At 42.4% G+C, this 14,886-nt stretch overlaps 1 protein-coding gene across 2 annotated transcripts in view; it reads right to left on the reverse strand.

The window, feature by feature from the left end:
* Positions 1 to 2,298: 2,298 nt before the first annotated feature.
* Lim1 (LIM homeobox 1) overlaps positions 2,299 to 14,886 on the reverse strand; it is a 49,266-nt gene continuing 36,678 nt past the window's right edge. The window contains exons 2-5 of one of the 2 annotated variants that reach the window (NM_001272429.2): positions 14,512 to 14,702; positions 13,816 to 14,034; positions 4,455 to 4,716; positions 2,299 to 4,164 (exon numbers count right to left, since the gene is read on the reverse strand). In NM_001272429.2, the coding sequence (NP_001259358.1) occupies positions 3,785 to 4,164; positions 4,455 to 4,716; positions 13,816 to 14,034; positions 14,512 to 14,694 (1,044 nt within the window). In that variant the 5' untranslated portion in view covers positions 14,695 to 14,702 and the 3' untranslated portion in view covers positions 2,299 to 3,784. The remainder of the gene's footprint in view (positions 4,165 to 4,454; positions 4,717 to 13,815; positions 14,035 to 14,511; positions 14,703 to 14,886) is intronic. The other variant, NM_132277.3, reaches the window with a different exon arrangement.

The raw sequence follows: 14,886 nt of genomic DNA on the forward strand, positions 1-14,886 counted from the left end.
CAAAAATATATAACACTAAAAATACTTTTTTATGAGTTATAAAATAAATTTGAGTGCACAATATCGACGAATTAATGATATCATTTAGTGATTTGTGTGATTTCTTTTGTTAACTTTAAGTAACATAGCGTGGGTTTTCCGCTGATCTCGGGCACTTTAAGGGCTATTTTGCGTTATAATTTTTTTGCCTTATAAACGATCTTTCACCCCATTTGAAAAATTCACCCCGATGATGATGGCAACGCGTGTCCTAAGCCAAAAGTCCGAAAGCATTTATCACAACTGCAACGACAGTTACAGTCGCAGTCCGAAACTACAATTACAGTTTGTTGCTCAAATGCTGGACATGCCAACATGAGTGATGATGAATGAATGCCTGATGAAGGACCTCTGGAAGTGGAAAGTCGTTGGGCGGTGGGCAAGGGGATGGGGTGTGGCGAGCGGAATGGATGGGCCTGGCCACGCCCACACACACACCTCTGCCGCCTCTGGCACACCGGTCTAAATGCCATTTAATGTTAACAAATTCATTTTTGGCGACAAACGGAAACGGAAACAACGCAAACAGCAAATTCTCACACACGGCCAGGTACAGTGGGTTAAATAGGCAAAAAACTATTGAAATCTAACAACGTGGATAAAAATTCACAAACATAAAGATTTTCAAAGCATTTTTAATAATTGTTATTTTTTATTGGGAAAAGAATTTTTACTGGTATATGGAATAATACCAGTACGTTCTTGTTCGACTTACTTTGCTCACTGTGCGAATGTTGTTGGAAGCAGTGGCATGGCCCCGTTCACGTCCATCATTCACGTCCGCCCCCTGACCTCCGCCTGACCTCCGCCCATGGCTCGACTCTGCAACGACCATGCCCCCTTTGCTGGCCGTCGGGCGGCTGCCAACTGATAAACGAACGTCACACGTCAGGACTTTGGGCGGTTGGCAGGACGAAAAGGACAGGACCAGAGGAGAAACTCGTCCTGGCTCGACGCTTTTGTGGATTGATGGCCCAGGACAGATTGAACGGCTCACCCACACGCACTCGCCCATACACACACACACACACACACTCACTCTCACGCACACAGCAGCTACTGATGGACATTTAATATGCGTTTTAGACAAGCCACTAGCACACGAGTGCAGCGGTGTGCGTGCGGCCGCATCCGTGTGTGAAGTGCAACACATCACAGGGCAACGCTCAGCTGAACGCCATGGGTACAGTGGAGCCTGGCTAATGGGGAAGCAAGCGTAAAAGAATGGGGAGATTCCTTTAGGTCACAAAATCAAAGAAATTAAAGCTATTCAACTCTATTTGAATTCCTCATAAAGTATATATATTTGTTTTGCTGATCGACCTCTGTGATCGAGGCCCCACTGTTGCGTGTGTGCCAGTCCATGTCCATGTCCATGTCCATTTCCATGTCCAAGTGCGTGCCCCGTTTTGCAACGCCTGCAGATGTGGATATATGTGGCCATATATGTATGTATGTTTGTGGCCATCTGTGGATATATGTATGTGTCTATATGGCGAGTACGAAATTCGTCATGGTTGTTGTTGCTGCGTTGCTGCTGTTGCATGCCTCTCCTGCGGCAACAACAGTGTGGCATTGTTTTGCATTAAATGCTATCTACGTTGCCGTGTCCACCACCCCTCAAGTGGCCCCCTTTTGGACCCCGGCCCCCCTTTCCCAGACGAACATTTTCATTGTTCGTGGTCGTGTTTTCGGTCGTAGGTGTGAATGCGCGCACATGTGTCGAACAAAAGGCACTGCTGACTGGCCAGCCAGCCATCTAACCAACCACCCAGGCCCCTTCCACATGCACATCCACATCCGCATCCCCATCCATGTCCATGTGTGCATGTTCCTGGGATGTGCATGTCCTGGGCATCAATACTGTGCTGTCCCGATATTAGCCACGCATATTAACTTGGCCGACAAGAGAGTGCGATTAAAGACGCTGCCGCACAGATGAGCTCCCTGCTAATGGTCATTCACTTCACAAATATATTTAAGAATAAACACAATATTTATAGGGTGTTATTAGTTAGAGGAATTTAAATGCATCTTTGAGTTACTTAGCTTGTTTACATTGCAAGTTGAATTACTCGGAAGAGCCAATTAGAGGGATGTTATCTTAGGACCAATAAAGTTAGTGAGATCTACCGATTTTTGCAAATGCAGACATTACTTACTTATCTCTTTTTCAGATCAAATCAATGTAGAATACCCTGTAAATGGGTCAAGAGAAGTCACCGCATTATAGCAACCTGTTCCAAAGCTAAACACACAGTTTTGTTTAATTTTTTATTTTATATATATTTTTTTCTCATCAAATGTTTCTTTCATTTCCGTTTTTTGTTTGTTGCTCTTCATCGTCATGCTTTTTATGTTTTAGGTTTTGTTAACAATTTGTGTTTATTTATTATTGATTTTTCCTCCTTTGCCGCGCGCTTATTCCTATGTGAATTTCTCGGGCGCCTTTCCTTGCAATTTTCACATTCCTTTTTAGCCTTTATTATATTTCTTTACTTTTCTTTTGCTGCCGTTTCGTTTGCACATTTCATTTTTAATCGCTTGATGAATATAAGGATTTAGTTGTCTGTTTTGTGGTTGTTGTTGTTTCTGTTCTTTAATAAACTTACTCATTATGCTAACACTAAATACTTTTTACAATAATAATAATAATTCGCATCGTCATAATAATAATCAAAATTGTTAGCTGGGGGATTTTTGTCTCGTTTTTTTTCGCTGCTATATCATTATAATTGGAAAATTTATATATTTATGCTCATATACCTTTTATATATACGTGTAATTTTGTTTAGGTGTCATCCTTTTCTAGGTTTACATTTAGTTTTAGCATTTCTGCTGCTTCCTCCTCCCATTCGTCTCATTTTTTTTATCCATTTGTTTATAATAAATTACGTTCGCTTAAGTTCTAAGACCACAAAAAAAAAAAAAAAGTTTAGTTTAGTTTGCTATGTGTTTCTTTTTTCTTTTCTTTTTTTTTGCCGTGTACGTGTGTGCTGCCGTATGTAGCTCTTGTATATATAATATCTGGTTTATGTAGACTTAGGAGCTAGTACATGCCTAGTTACGTTTATGTTGTTAGACAACGATTATAATATATATCCATATGTTACGTGTAATAATATAAAAAAAAAAAAACGTTTTTCGTCAAAAAATGCAGGCAAAAATAAACAAATTTTAGATATACGAATAAAATGTGCTAATTTACAAAAAAAAAAATCTCTTTATGCAGATCCTTTTTTTAAGACTACAGTTTTTCATTTTGTTTTTATACACTGATACACATAAATAGTATTTTTGTTTTAATTACAGACAAGACGTTTAGTGTTTGGGTTTAATTTAATTTTTTTAGAGCTTTTCTTTTGTGTTTTTTATGTTTTTGTTTGTTAAAAAAAATTGTTTACTATGTGCAGCGCCCATTATTTGATTTTTATACATTTAAGAGAGATTTCCTTTGTCTATTTGTTTTTTTTTTTGTGTTTTTTGTTTTATAATTTACAAATATTTTGGCGCCGAATTGAAATACAAAAAAATAGCACAGTTTTAATAATAATAATAATAATAAAAGTATAACAAAAACAAAACGTAGCAGAGGGGGTGGGGCTTAGCCTTTGGCCAGAACGAGACGGCACTACATCTGACTCTCCTTCCCTCTCATTTACTCTTCCACTCGCGCCGCTCTCTCTCGCTCTCGCTCTCGCTCTCTGCCGAAGAGCAGCAGCCGCGTTGCCAACTGTTTCGTATATTACCAAACGAGCCCTTCATTTTGCATATTCTGCGGTTCGCTGAAATTCGCCGAGCTCATGAACTCCGGCGAATTGGTGCGGGGGCCATTTTGTTGCTGCTGCTGCTGCGTCTGATTCGCCGCTTGTTGCGCATTCTGCTGTTGCTGCTGCTGCTGTTGTTGCTGCTGCTGCTGCTGCTGTTGCGCCGCCTGTTGCTGCGCCGCTGCCGCTGCGGCGGCCATCAAGTGCTCGGCGCTCGGCGGCGGCGGCGGTGGCGGCGGTCCGACGGCCGACTGCAGTTGCATTGGCGGACCGCCCGCCTGCCCAAGGAACGTCGCCTCCGGCGTCAGTCCGAACTCGTTCACCATCGGAATGGGTCCGCTGTGGTCCATGGGGCCACCTAAGATTTTGGAAGAGAGTTGCTGGTTAGTTTCATTTTTTTTATGATTTTCAAAAGGGGCTAGTTTCTAGGATACCCCAAATACGACTACTTTTTGATGGCAAAGCAATTTCAGTTCAATTTCAATTCTTCTATATGTATATTGCCATAATTGAAGTAGTCCCTTCTAAGATACAATTATCATCTTTAAATTTTTGTAAACTAGTTAAAAATAATGATAACATCACAATATTTTCAGTAATTACTTTCCATCTACTGAGACTTTATTTCTTTGCTTTTTTTTTTCTCACCTGGCGCATTGAAGGGCATCGGTCCGCCGGGATGTCCGGGAAAGTAGGGTCCGTCGTGCGGGTGAAAGGGTCCGCCGTAGCCGAACTCGAACTTGGCGTCCGCCGCGAAGTAGGGAAAGCCGGGTCCGTCGTCCAGTCCGCCGGGCGAGAGGTTCATGGGGAAGCCCCTCATTTTCCGGGCGCCACCGAAAAAGGGCGGGCGGCCCATGCTGGTGATTTGTTTCATGCGTCGCTCCTTCGACCGTTTATTCTGGAACCACACCTGGAAATGAATTGAGTGGAAGTAGATACAAGTTTAGTTTAAGGCTTTCAAAATGTACGAATTATTAAATAAACTATTTGGAATGAACACTTGTACTGCATCTAGGTAATCCCACCCTACGAGTTTTTAGGACAACCTATTTGGTTTCTTTGTGGATCCGGTTGCGATGTCTCGATGCATCGCTTTATGGAGGCGCATGCCTAATTGTTGCTGCCCCGCGATTCTTGTGGCCCTATAGATTCTGATTCTGCTGGTGGCTGGCTGTGGCCTTTTTTGCATTGATGCTACCGCCGCACCGGGCGGCCGTCGCAAAATTAGCCCCATTCCCCACACCACTCGACCACATCAGTTCACTTCGCTCCACAACACAGAACAGAAATCGAGAGGACTGAAGACAGCGGACAGCGGACAGAAGACGCATCTTCGCAGACATCGATGCCATTTTTACGACGTTCTGGCTGTGGGTTTTCGGCTCTTGGGTTCTGCGGTTCGGTTCTTTGGCTTACGTTCCGGGTGCTCCAGAAGCACCGTGCCCAGCATGCAAAGTTATAAAATAAAAACATATTTCAAAAGTTTTAGTGGCACCTTTCTGGGGCCGCTCTCCGCCGATCCTTTGTCCCTCGCTTGTTATTCTCATCCTTTTTATTTCCTCTCCTTTGTTTTTTTTTTTCATTTTTTTTTGCGTTTTTTCGCCTGGCTCTTTTAATATTCATATCTGGGACGCTCTTTTAATGATCTGCTGCAACTTTTTTGATTTTCTCCTGGTTTCATATATTTTTCTCAATGAAACTTTTTGATTTATGTCTTTGCGCGCCGCGCTCTTCATATGTTTTTTTTTTTTTTGGTTATTTTATTATTCCGCTTTTTTGGCAAATAGTTTCCAATGAATTGGGCTTAGATTCTGGTGTTTCTTAGCTTTTTTTTTCGTTTTTGTTTTCGTATTTTCGACCCAGTGCAGCTGTTGGCCAAAAGTCTTAGGAGGCAATTTGAGCGTGAATTTTAATGATGAGCGCCGTTCTGCAGTTCATTTGAATTTATGAACTCGCCCGGGTAGACTAGACATGCATATAAGTCGGGGGGGCCCTTCACATTTCACATTTATAAACTGACACATTCGGCGGCGCAGCGAATTTCGCTAGAAAAGCCTTTTTTCGGGGCCTGAGAACTGAGAACGGCAAAAAGGAAACCAGCATGGCAAAATGAGGAGAAGGCGAAGCTTTTTCCTCTTATTTTTATTTTATTTTATTTTTTTTTTTTTCATTTTTCATCATCTCTTGTCGGCAAACAGGATGCACACAAAAGGAAGTAACATGCTGTGCATAGTTGGATCGCAGTCTTCCAAACATATAGCGCATATACTCGTATACTCGTACACCATACCGAATCTCAATCCTAAGCCACGTTACCATCTCGAGTTCTTGGCGGAGCGTGTGACTTTATGACAGCCAGGAAGATAATCCGCTGCGAGAAGTTGGAGAAGTTGCACAAATGGGAACACAGGAATCATCTAATGCGGCCATGCAAATTGGCCAAGCAAAGGAGCAAAATATATCTTTCATTTAGCTAATTGATTTCCCACACTACCACTCTCATTTAGCATATTATGCTTAGCTAATGGATCTTCTTCTTTTGTTATTTAAAATTTAGATTTGTAGAAGTGTTGAAACATTCGACTTATGTGGGTGGAGCAGAGCCTTTCATATGTAAAATTGTGGCTCCAAGTAAAGGAATCCAACCCATGACGTAATCACCTTGATAACGTCGTAAACGTGGCAAAACTCAATCCGGCAGTAAACTGGAATCGGCGGAAAAAAAGGCACAAACATCTAGTGCATGCACACAAAGGGTAACCAACAAAGAGTGCAGAATCCGCAGAACACGCGGCTAAGCTGCCACCGCATTTCAATTACACGTAGCACTGCAGCGAAATAAATAAAAGGTGAGACCCCCTCGAGCCACCCAAAACCCAACCAGAACCCCTTGATCCCCCCAGAACCCCACAGAACCACCCGCGAACAGCCCACAAAAACCACATCGTTTCCACTGTGTTTGCCATATTTTTCCATATATGCGATATTTGCCTCTGTGGGCCCTGCGGTCACATAATTTTTCATTTTCATATGCACACCAAACAAAAGAAACAACAACAATAAAGGGAGTGGGAAACTGTTTGAAAAAAAAAAAGAGTACAGAGTAAGCTAAAATATGCATTTACAATAGTTTTGAATTTGTTTTCCTTGCGTTTTTGCTCCTTTTTAGCTCAGCAGCTCAGTTTAGTTTTCCCAATTCTTTGAGTTTTTTGTACTCTGCGGCGCATTTCGCCATTGTTTTGTTAAGACCACAAAGAAAAAGAATAGCAACAAATGGCAAATGGAGTGGGGCAACAAAAAGTGCAACAAAATGGAAATAGCAGTGCAAAAAAAAAAAAAAAATATAACGCAGAATTGCGAATTGGATGTGGGCGTCATACACTGCGCGAAAAGGTTTATCCATATATTATGTAAGATTTGGGGATCGAAATGGGTGGGCACATACGAATGAAATGCCAACGAAGTGGATGGTTTGATGAAATAAGCACATTTATTTCGAACATAATCAAAACATACGCTTTATTTGTAAATCTAAAATCTAAAATATCATTTAATTTTTCGAAACTCCTGTGCACGGCCAAAATCGGGCAATCAAAATTCCAGTTTACTCAGCGCAACAATTTTGTTGGCGCACAGCAAATGGGCGTGAAAAGCATTTTTCCGCAATAAATTTGAGAAAAATATTTTCCTCTGCCTTTGATTTGGGGCTTTCATATATTTTTTCTCTGTTGCAATAACACACACGCATGTGTGTGTACATACATACATATATATATATTTTCGTTAGCGCTCGTGTGTATTTTAATTTTAGTTTTAGCAACTCGATTCGCTCGCTTTTTCGCGCACTTTTTCACATTTTGCCCTCTGGCTTATTATGTGGATATCATCATATCATCGGATATTATGATATATCAAAATCGCATCATTTACGGTTACCAGCGGAACATACACACATTTGCCCTCACCAAATTGTTGGCAATTTTGAAAAATGTACGGCTAATATTTTATTTCCGCACTTGGGCAGCCGAAATTTGTTTCCAATTTGGAGCTTTCAACAAATTTCCGACTCGAGGAATGGGGAATACCGTGAATGGGGCGGGGGGGGTGGACTTAAACTGAACTAAGTTGAACACGCGGCCAGCAACATTTGAACATTTAGTTAAATTATAGGTTAGGCTCTGACATAAAAGGGCAAACAACGTAGCATAATGGCCCATGGTAGCAATCACAAGGGGTCGGCCCCCGAGAACCGAATCCCTCACATAACAAAATGATTATTGCATTGAGTGGAGCCGGAGCCACACACTGCGCGAAATCCGGACGTAATTTCGATTTGATGCAAGGCTATATGTTTTCAATCGAATTTAAGTATATCTTTCGAAATCCGAATCCTAATTTATCTTCCCTGGACTGATTCTTTTGCAACCCATTAAGTCATTGTGGCTAGTTTCTTTTCTCTCAGTGTGGAACAGGGAGCTCCTCGGCCACAGAGGGTTAAGTTAACCGAGGTGTGCTCTCCTACCTTCCTCGACGTCCATCTGCATTGTGTTGGAAATTATAGCAAATTATGTTAAACGGCAGCGCGTTTGGCCTCCCACCTGCCCCTCCCCATTTTTTTTGTTTTCGTTGCTCATTTCGCCGATTGAGCGATGGGGTCATATATAATACCCATACCCACATATATATATATATATATATTCCCATACCATCTTAATGCGATCCTCCGAAAAAAAGGGGCAGCCAAATGTGTGTCACGTTTCTGGTTGCCTCTGATTGATATGATTGGTTGCGGTGCGATTTGCGATTTGAGATATGAGATATGAGATGTGTTTGTGATTGTGATACGATCCATCCGACTTTGATACCAAATCCCATTCGGTATTAGCCCATTGTTTGGCGGCTACCATTTTCTAGCCGCCCATTTATTTTTTTTTTGTTCGTTGGCTATTTTGTTAAATTAGTTTGCTATGATGCGGCAAGATTTGTTTGTTATTTTGTTTGGATTGCCTTTTCATGTTGTTTTGTTGTTGCTGCTACTCGCCGCTTAATTGCCAAAAACAATGGGGCAACTTCGGTTGGCTTTTTATGCCACAATGGTAGCAAACGAAGTTGGCAATAAGCATTTTTAAAGCTAATCAACGGCGGCATTCAAGACGTGAAATGTTTTGGCACCAAGAAAATCGAAAATAATCTAAAATCGCAGGGATTTCCTGGAATTTTGCGGTTACCCTTGCGATCGGTGTAATCTTAAGATTGCCCAAAACGTAACCCCTTCAAAAAAGTGGTTCTGCTAAAAAATTGTATTTCGAAATACTAGACTTGCTCTGTGATCGATCTTCTTGTAACCATAAATATGAATCTGATTAACAAACGATTCCATATTCTCCTGAAGGAGCGGCTCTTCGAGCATATGATATATGATTATTAGCCAGACAAATGCCATGTAATGGATACCCAAGATTTGGGTACGATATATGTTAGAAGCGCCGACAATCCTTTTGCGGACGGACCTCCGATGGCGATTCGGATGATTACGATGATGACCTCAAGCACTCGCCGATGATTTGCATTTATCGAATGACGAAGGGGGGCTGTCGTCACGCCCTCAAGTCAACATATCGATGACTACCGCTCGTTTTCCCTCTTGTTTTTCAGTGTGTTTCTGCTGCTTTTTCTACCGATTTTACCGATTTGGTGAGGCGTGAATTGGCCTCGAGTAAGAGTTAACAGATAATTAACTTCTTCTTTTTTCCATCCGCATCTCAGGTGGATCGTTCGCTTCGGGCCTTTGTTTTTTTTTTTTTTTTTGTTCCCATAGTTTAGTAGGTGTTACTGAAAGAGGAGAGCTCCTTGCATGACCCAGCAGTTTTAGTTTTGTGCGTTTCGATTTCGGGTTATATTTCTCTTTCGGCCACTTTTCCAGTTGTTCCTTTTTTTTGGTAGCTCCGGCGCCTCAATCGAAATTAATAGCAACTTGATGAGTTGTTGAAATTATAATTTTACCTCCCCCCATCGAAATCATTTGCCGAGTCATGGGCAAGAGGGCGCCCCGAGTTGAACTACCAATTCATGTTGGAATAAATGCGTTAAATTAGCCTCTTGTGAATGGTTCAATCTCCGAAACTGAAGATCAGTTTCTTTTTCTTTTCAAGTTCTGCGGTTGCCGAAGCCCTTGCATTTGTTGGCCCACCGAAATCAAAACAATTTCCGCTCAATTAATAAAAGCACAGCTCAGATCTTTGACTAATTAGTTGTCCATAAGGCACGAGAAAAAAACGAAAACTCTATACGGAGGAGCCACCTAAATTTGTCAACTTCCGACGGCCGCAAGAGATACCAAATAGAATATATAAAAAGTATAAATCTTAAAACAAAACAAAAAAAGGGGGCAGGCAAATGCAAATCACGACTGGAAATGCTCTCGAATATGTTTTCTGTTGACAAATAAACGCCTCTGCACGGCGGCGCGACATCACTTGACAAATGTCCGGCTCCTCGCATCCGCATCTGGGCATCTGGGTATCTGAGTATCTTGGCATTTGAGTATCTTTGAATCTTTGTATCTCCAAGTCAGTGGCGCCAAGCTCAGCGCATGCCACATTAAAATTTTTGTTTAGCTGCCGCTCGCGCTCCGTCGACTGTGTGATTTTGCCCCCACGGTCTCCACTCGTTTATTTGTTTATAATTTTTCAAATCTTAAATGGAGCGAAAGAAACCCAAAAAAAAATAAAATAAAATAAAAAAAAACAGAGATCCGCCGCCTCTGACCCTAGAGATACCCCCTCTCTTTATCTCGAGGCGCCCGCAAAACAGGTTGACTTCTTTCTGTCCCGGAATATCTGTCTCGGCCACTTCCCATACGACATTTGTGGCCATAACTCTTCGAAACGCATTTGGTTTTTATGTCTGCCTATGGTAGTTATGTTGTTTAGATATGCTGAAATATCCACCTATCTATCATTTAAACAAATGCTTTATGGCCTTTCTCATGGGAATGATTTGCAGTGGGTTTCTCAGATGCTGAACTCAAATTAAAATAATGAATTGCTTAACATGAAATTACATTTATCTTTTCAAAAGTTAGATTACTGATGCATTATTTAAATGCCATACGATTTTGTAATTATTTTTTAGTAATAGATAGTAGAGAGAAATATTTATATGTATGTGGAAACTTGTCAGTTGAGTCTGGTCAAGTTTCTGATCTATTTCGATCTGGATACGCTTTGCTGCTTTGCCTTCGAGTTCAGTGCTTTTATGTCAAAGTTCAAGACATGCCAAGAATGGTGGGTATGGCGAATGAAGTCGGGGCATACTGTTTGTATTGGCGCCCAACGTGGGGCCCAACTTCTGTCCCGTGGCGCGGCCATTGCCCCGCCCCACCCCGCCACAGCCCTCCACCATCTGTGTGTCGGCAAAAGTTCTTAAGAAGTTTTTGTGTCATGCCCTCAGGTTGCTGCCGCTGCTGTTGTTGTAAAATTTATTATAAAACTCACAGCGGGCGGCCGCTCAAGAGAAAGATGCTCCCCGGCCCCCTAAAGTTGTACAAATTTTCTCGTTGACATCTCTGGCGGGGTAAAGGAGGAGATTCCCCCAATCCCAAACGAATCCACATCCAAAACCCATTCGTATAGCCATACTCATGCCCATACCCATCCCGCTGCTCTTGATGAGCTGACGAACTCCCGAAGTCAACGCTTTGATGGGGATCGAGTTACTCAAAGCTATTTCCCCAGAAAATCAGCTGGAAGCTGCCTATATCTATGTTGATATATCTGTATGCCGCCACAGACATTTGATACGCTTGATATTGGTGAAATGAAACAAAAAAAAAAAGAGTGCAGCCTTAATGAAGATGCAAATGTATCTTCAACTGCCGCTGACAGCCCACAGATGTCCCCCTCCCAGACCCTCTCCACCACCTCCGGCGATACTCCCGATTCTCTCGAGCAGATTAAGATTTGTTTGGTGTGCCTCCTCTTCAACTTGTTGGCATTTGTCACTTTCGTTTAGTTGTGAAGAGGGACCCCAAAGAGGTGTTGATTGTGTCACACTTGTCGCCTCAAGAGAAAGAGCGCATGGAATCCGGAGGAGCGACAAGAAACGAACGCCGCCTAAATATCCTTTAACTGTAACCAATGACACATCAAAGGCCAGCGACCGAAATCCCGAGTTTAGAGCCCAGTGCTCACGATCCCGAACCAACCAAACCCATTCGAACCGAACCGCACCGAATCGAACCCGTGCTCATCTTTAAGTCTCCGTTAAGTGCTCATGGGATCGGAATTTGGGTATTTCGAGTGCCTCCGATCGCGTGGAGTTCAAGAAAACAATGGGAAACCCACTGAGGGAGGGTACGGAAAATTTGTAGCTCTAGTAACCTGATGAAAATGCGAGCAAGGTGCCGCAGCGAGGCGAAAGAAAAGTCGGCATAATGATGTTGTTGCGGTCAGATCGTAGACAACATATGCTGCGGATATCCTTGACAGGTCAAACGAACAGCTGCTTAACGATGGGAAAAGGATTCGAAAGGTGATGGCAACCTTAAAACGAGAGAACCAAAAAAAAAAAAAAAAAAAACTGGGAGGAACTTCAACTTAGAGATCTGTCAGCAAGGAATTTGAATTGGAAAGGTGATGGTATAGTTAAGTAGTCATTTAACTTTTATTGAAACCGTTTGCCACAATTGAAGTGCTATAAAACACATTGATTTATGAGTACACTTTCAACAGCACTAAATGTTTACTACGAACTATGTAATTGGAGTTTCCCTAGTTCACAATCATATGAAATCCTATTACTTACGATCGGTGGACTTCAAACATTAAGTGCATCGACTAAGCTGCAATTAAGTTTCTGCTTTGGCAACACTTCCTCAATTAAACCAAGGTCTTTTAGATATAATGCTTATCCACTTTCTGCTTGCCTAGCTAATGTGCTCAATTTGTAAGCAATTTTTCTAATCCCATTATGTAGGCTTCTAGCCCTGATTTTCCTGTAATCGCAATATTGCATGTTAGTTAACATTTTTAAGCCTTTCTCAGAGCTTCTCATTTCTACAAAGGAGGGTCGTTCTGGAATTTTTGCACATTAAACTTGTTCGTTTTTGGCAAATTGCTCTTCGCTGGCTATTTTCTTTTTTTCAAGCGCATTGAACTTCCGTTTTTAATGCGCTGCCACGCCCACATGCGACTGCGTCCGCCCTCGTTCCGACATTAATTTTAGTTTTATTGTATTTGGTTTGTTGTTGGTTTTACTGGCCAGGCAATGAAGCGTTGCAAGGCGGCAACGGCAACGTTGAAAAATCGCGTCCGACTATTTTTTATGATTTTTTTTTTCTTTCTCTCTTTTTGTTTTATTATTATTTTTTCTTTGACTTCGCGGAGCGGTGGGGAGGGCTGCGGCGATGACCGCGTTTGCTTTAGTTTAAACATTTGCCAGTCAAAGCGAGCTTAATTTATGCCTTTTTTATGCTGATGAAACGCAGACGGGCCGCTCCACGCCACTCGAGAAACCCAAAGCCAAACCAAAACCCAAAGACTTGGAGGTCGCTGGTGGAACTACTACTACCACTACCACCACCACCTCGATGAACACAAAGTCGCCAGCTATCGAGCAAATGGAATCGTTAAAGTAAAGCTCGAATCCAAAACATCTTGGCCTCTTCCGCTTCGGGTTGCACTTGCCTTTTTCAACGGAAGGCGGCAAATCCATGGGTTCACCAATTAAAATTCATTTCTTGCCGGCTTTTATGCGTTTCTCAGATGGTACATATATGTATGTGGACGGGTTATAATAAGGAAATGGCATAGTTTTATACTTAAAACAAGATAGCCCCCCCCTATTATGATTATGCACTGCTACAGATTGTTGGGCACTTTTTAGATCATAGATTCTGACACTGACTTTCATTGTTTCAGATCGCAGTCGGAGTTTCTTAGGGTTTTTTCGATATATATTAACTTAAGATCCCAGCACCTTATATCCTATAGCAGCAGATGGCACTCACCTGTATGACTCGCATGGGCAGCCCGGTCTCCTTGGCCAGTTGCTCCCTGATGTGGCGTGTCGGCTTCGGCGTCTGATTGAAGGCCGTCTTGAGCACCTCCAGCTGTTTGGCCTTGATGGTGGTGCGCGGACCGCGTCGCTTCGATCCGTTGGCATCGTCGGGACTTTTGTTCTCCGCCTGGGAATCGCCACGTCCATCCGGATCGCCGTCCAAGGAGCCCTGAATTCAAGAGAGAAGGGGATGTATGGTTATGTGCTGTCCATATAGTGCACACAATGCCGGGCCTCATAATCGTTTGCCAATCATTAATCAAAACGAGTGTGGATGTTGGAGTGTCGAGTCCGAGTGTATGTGAGACCCCAACAATGCCACCTAACCGAACGGTCATCAAAGCCTATTTGGTCCGCTTTGTTCGGATGAGATTACACAAATACCCTTTTTCAATTGAGTGTACTTAATCAGTTTGGATAAGTAGTTTTAGCCAAATATGATATTAATCTTGATGTTAGTGATGACTAATAAGCTACACAAGGATTCGAATGAATCAAAACTTTAGTTTAAGCTCCTAAGCTCCTAATTTTGAAAAGCAGTAAACTCTCCGAGTTTCTAAACAACAGGGTAGCCACACTCCATTCATTACTCGAGTGAAAAACGTGGAAAACAAGTTAATGATGCAACATCGGCAACGATATTTACCTGATCGGAATCGTCATGGGTATTTTTGCTATCGGTGCTCATGCTTTGTACTGATATATCCGATGTGCCCAGAGGTCCGCCCGCTGAGTCGGGTCCGTTGGGCCCCAGTACGCCCAATCCGAGTGCCGTGGCCCGCAAATGCGGCGGATCATCGTCGTCATCGTCTTCGCTCGCCGAGCCCATTAATGAATCTGTAAGAATCGAGAATCGAAGCGAGATATATAGTAGTGTGAGGTTTTTCGAAATAGAAGGTGGGGGCGGGGGGGAGCGGGGGTTACTAGCACAGCTTGAACAAATTGCTGGGCCTGTAGATTGTAGGGCATTCCACTTAAAATACAATTGCAATAAATAATATTTGCGCTGGGCTAAGCCCAA

The sequence above is a fragment of the Drosophila melanogaster genome, chromosome X (assembly GCF_000001215.4).
Source record: "Drosophila melanogaster chromosome X".
NCBI lineage: Eukaryota > Metazoa > Arthropoda > Insecta > Diptera > Drosophilidae > Drosophila > Drosophila melanogaster.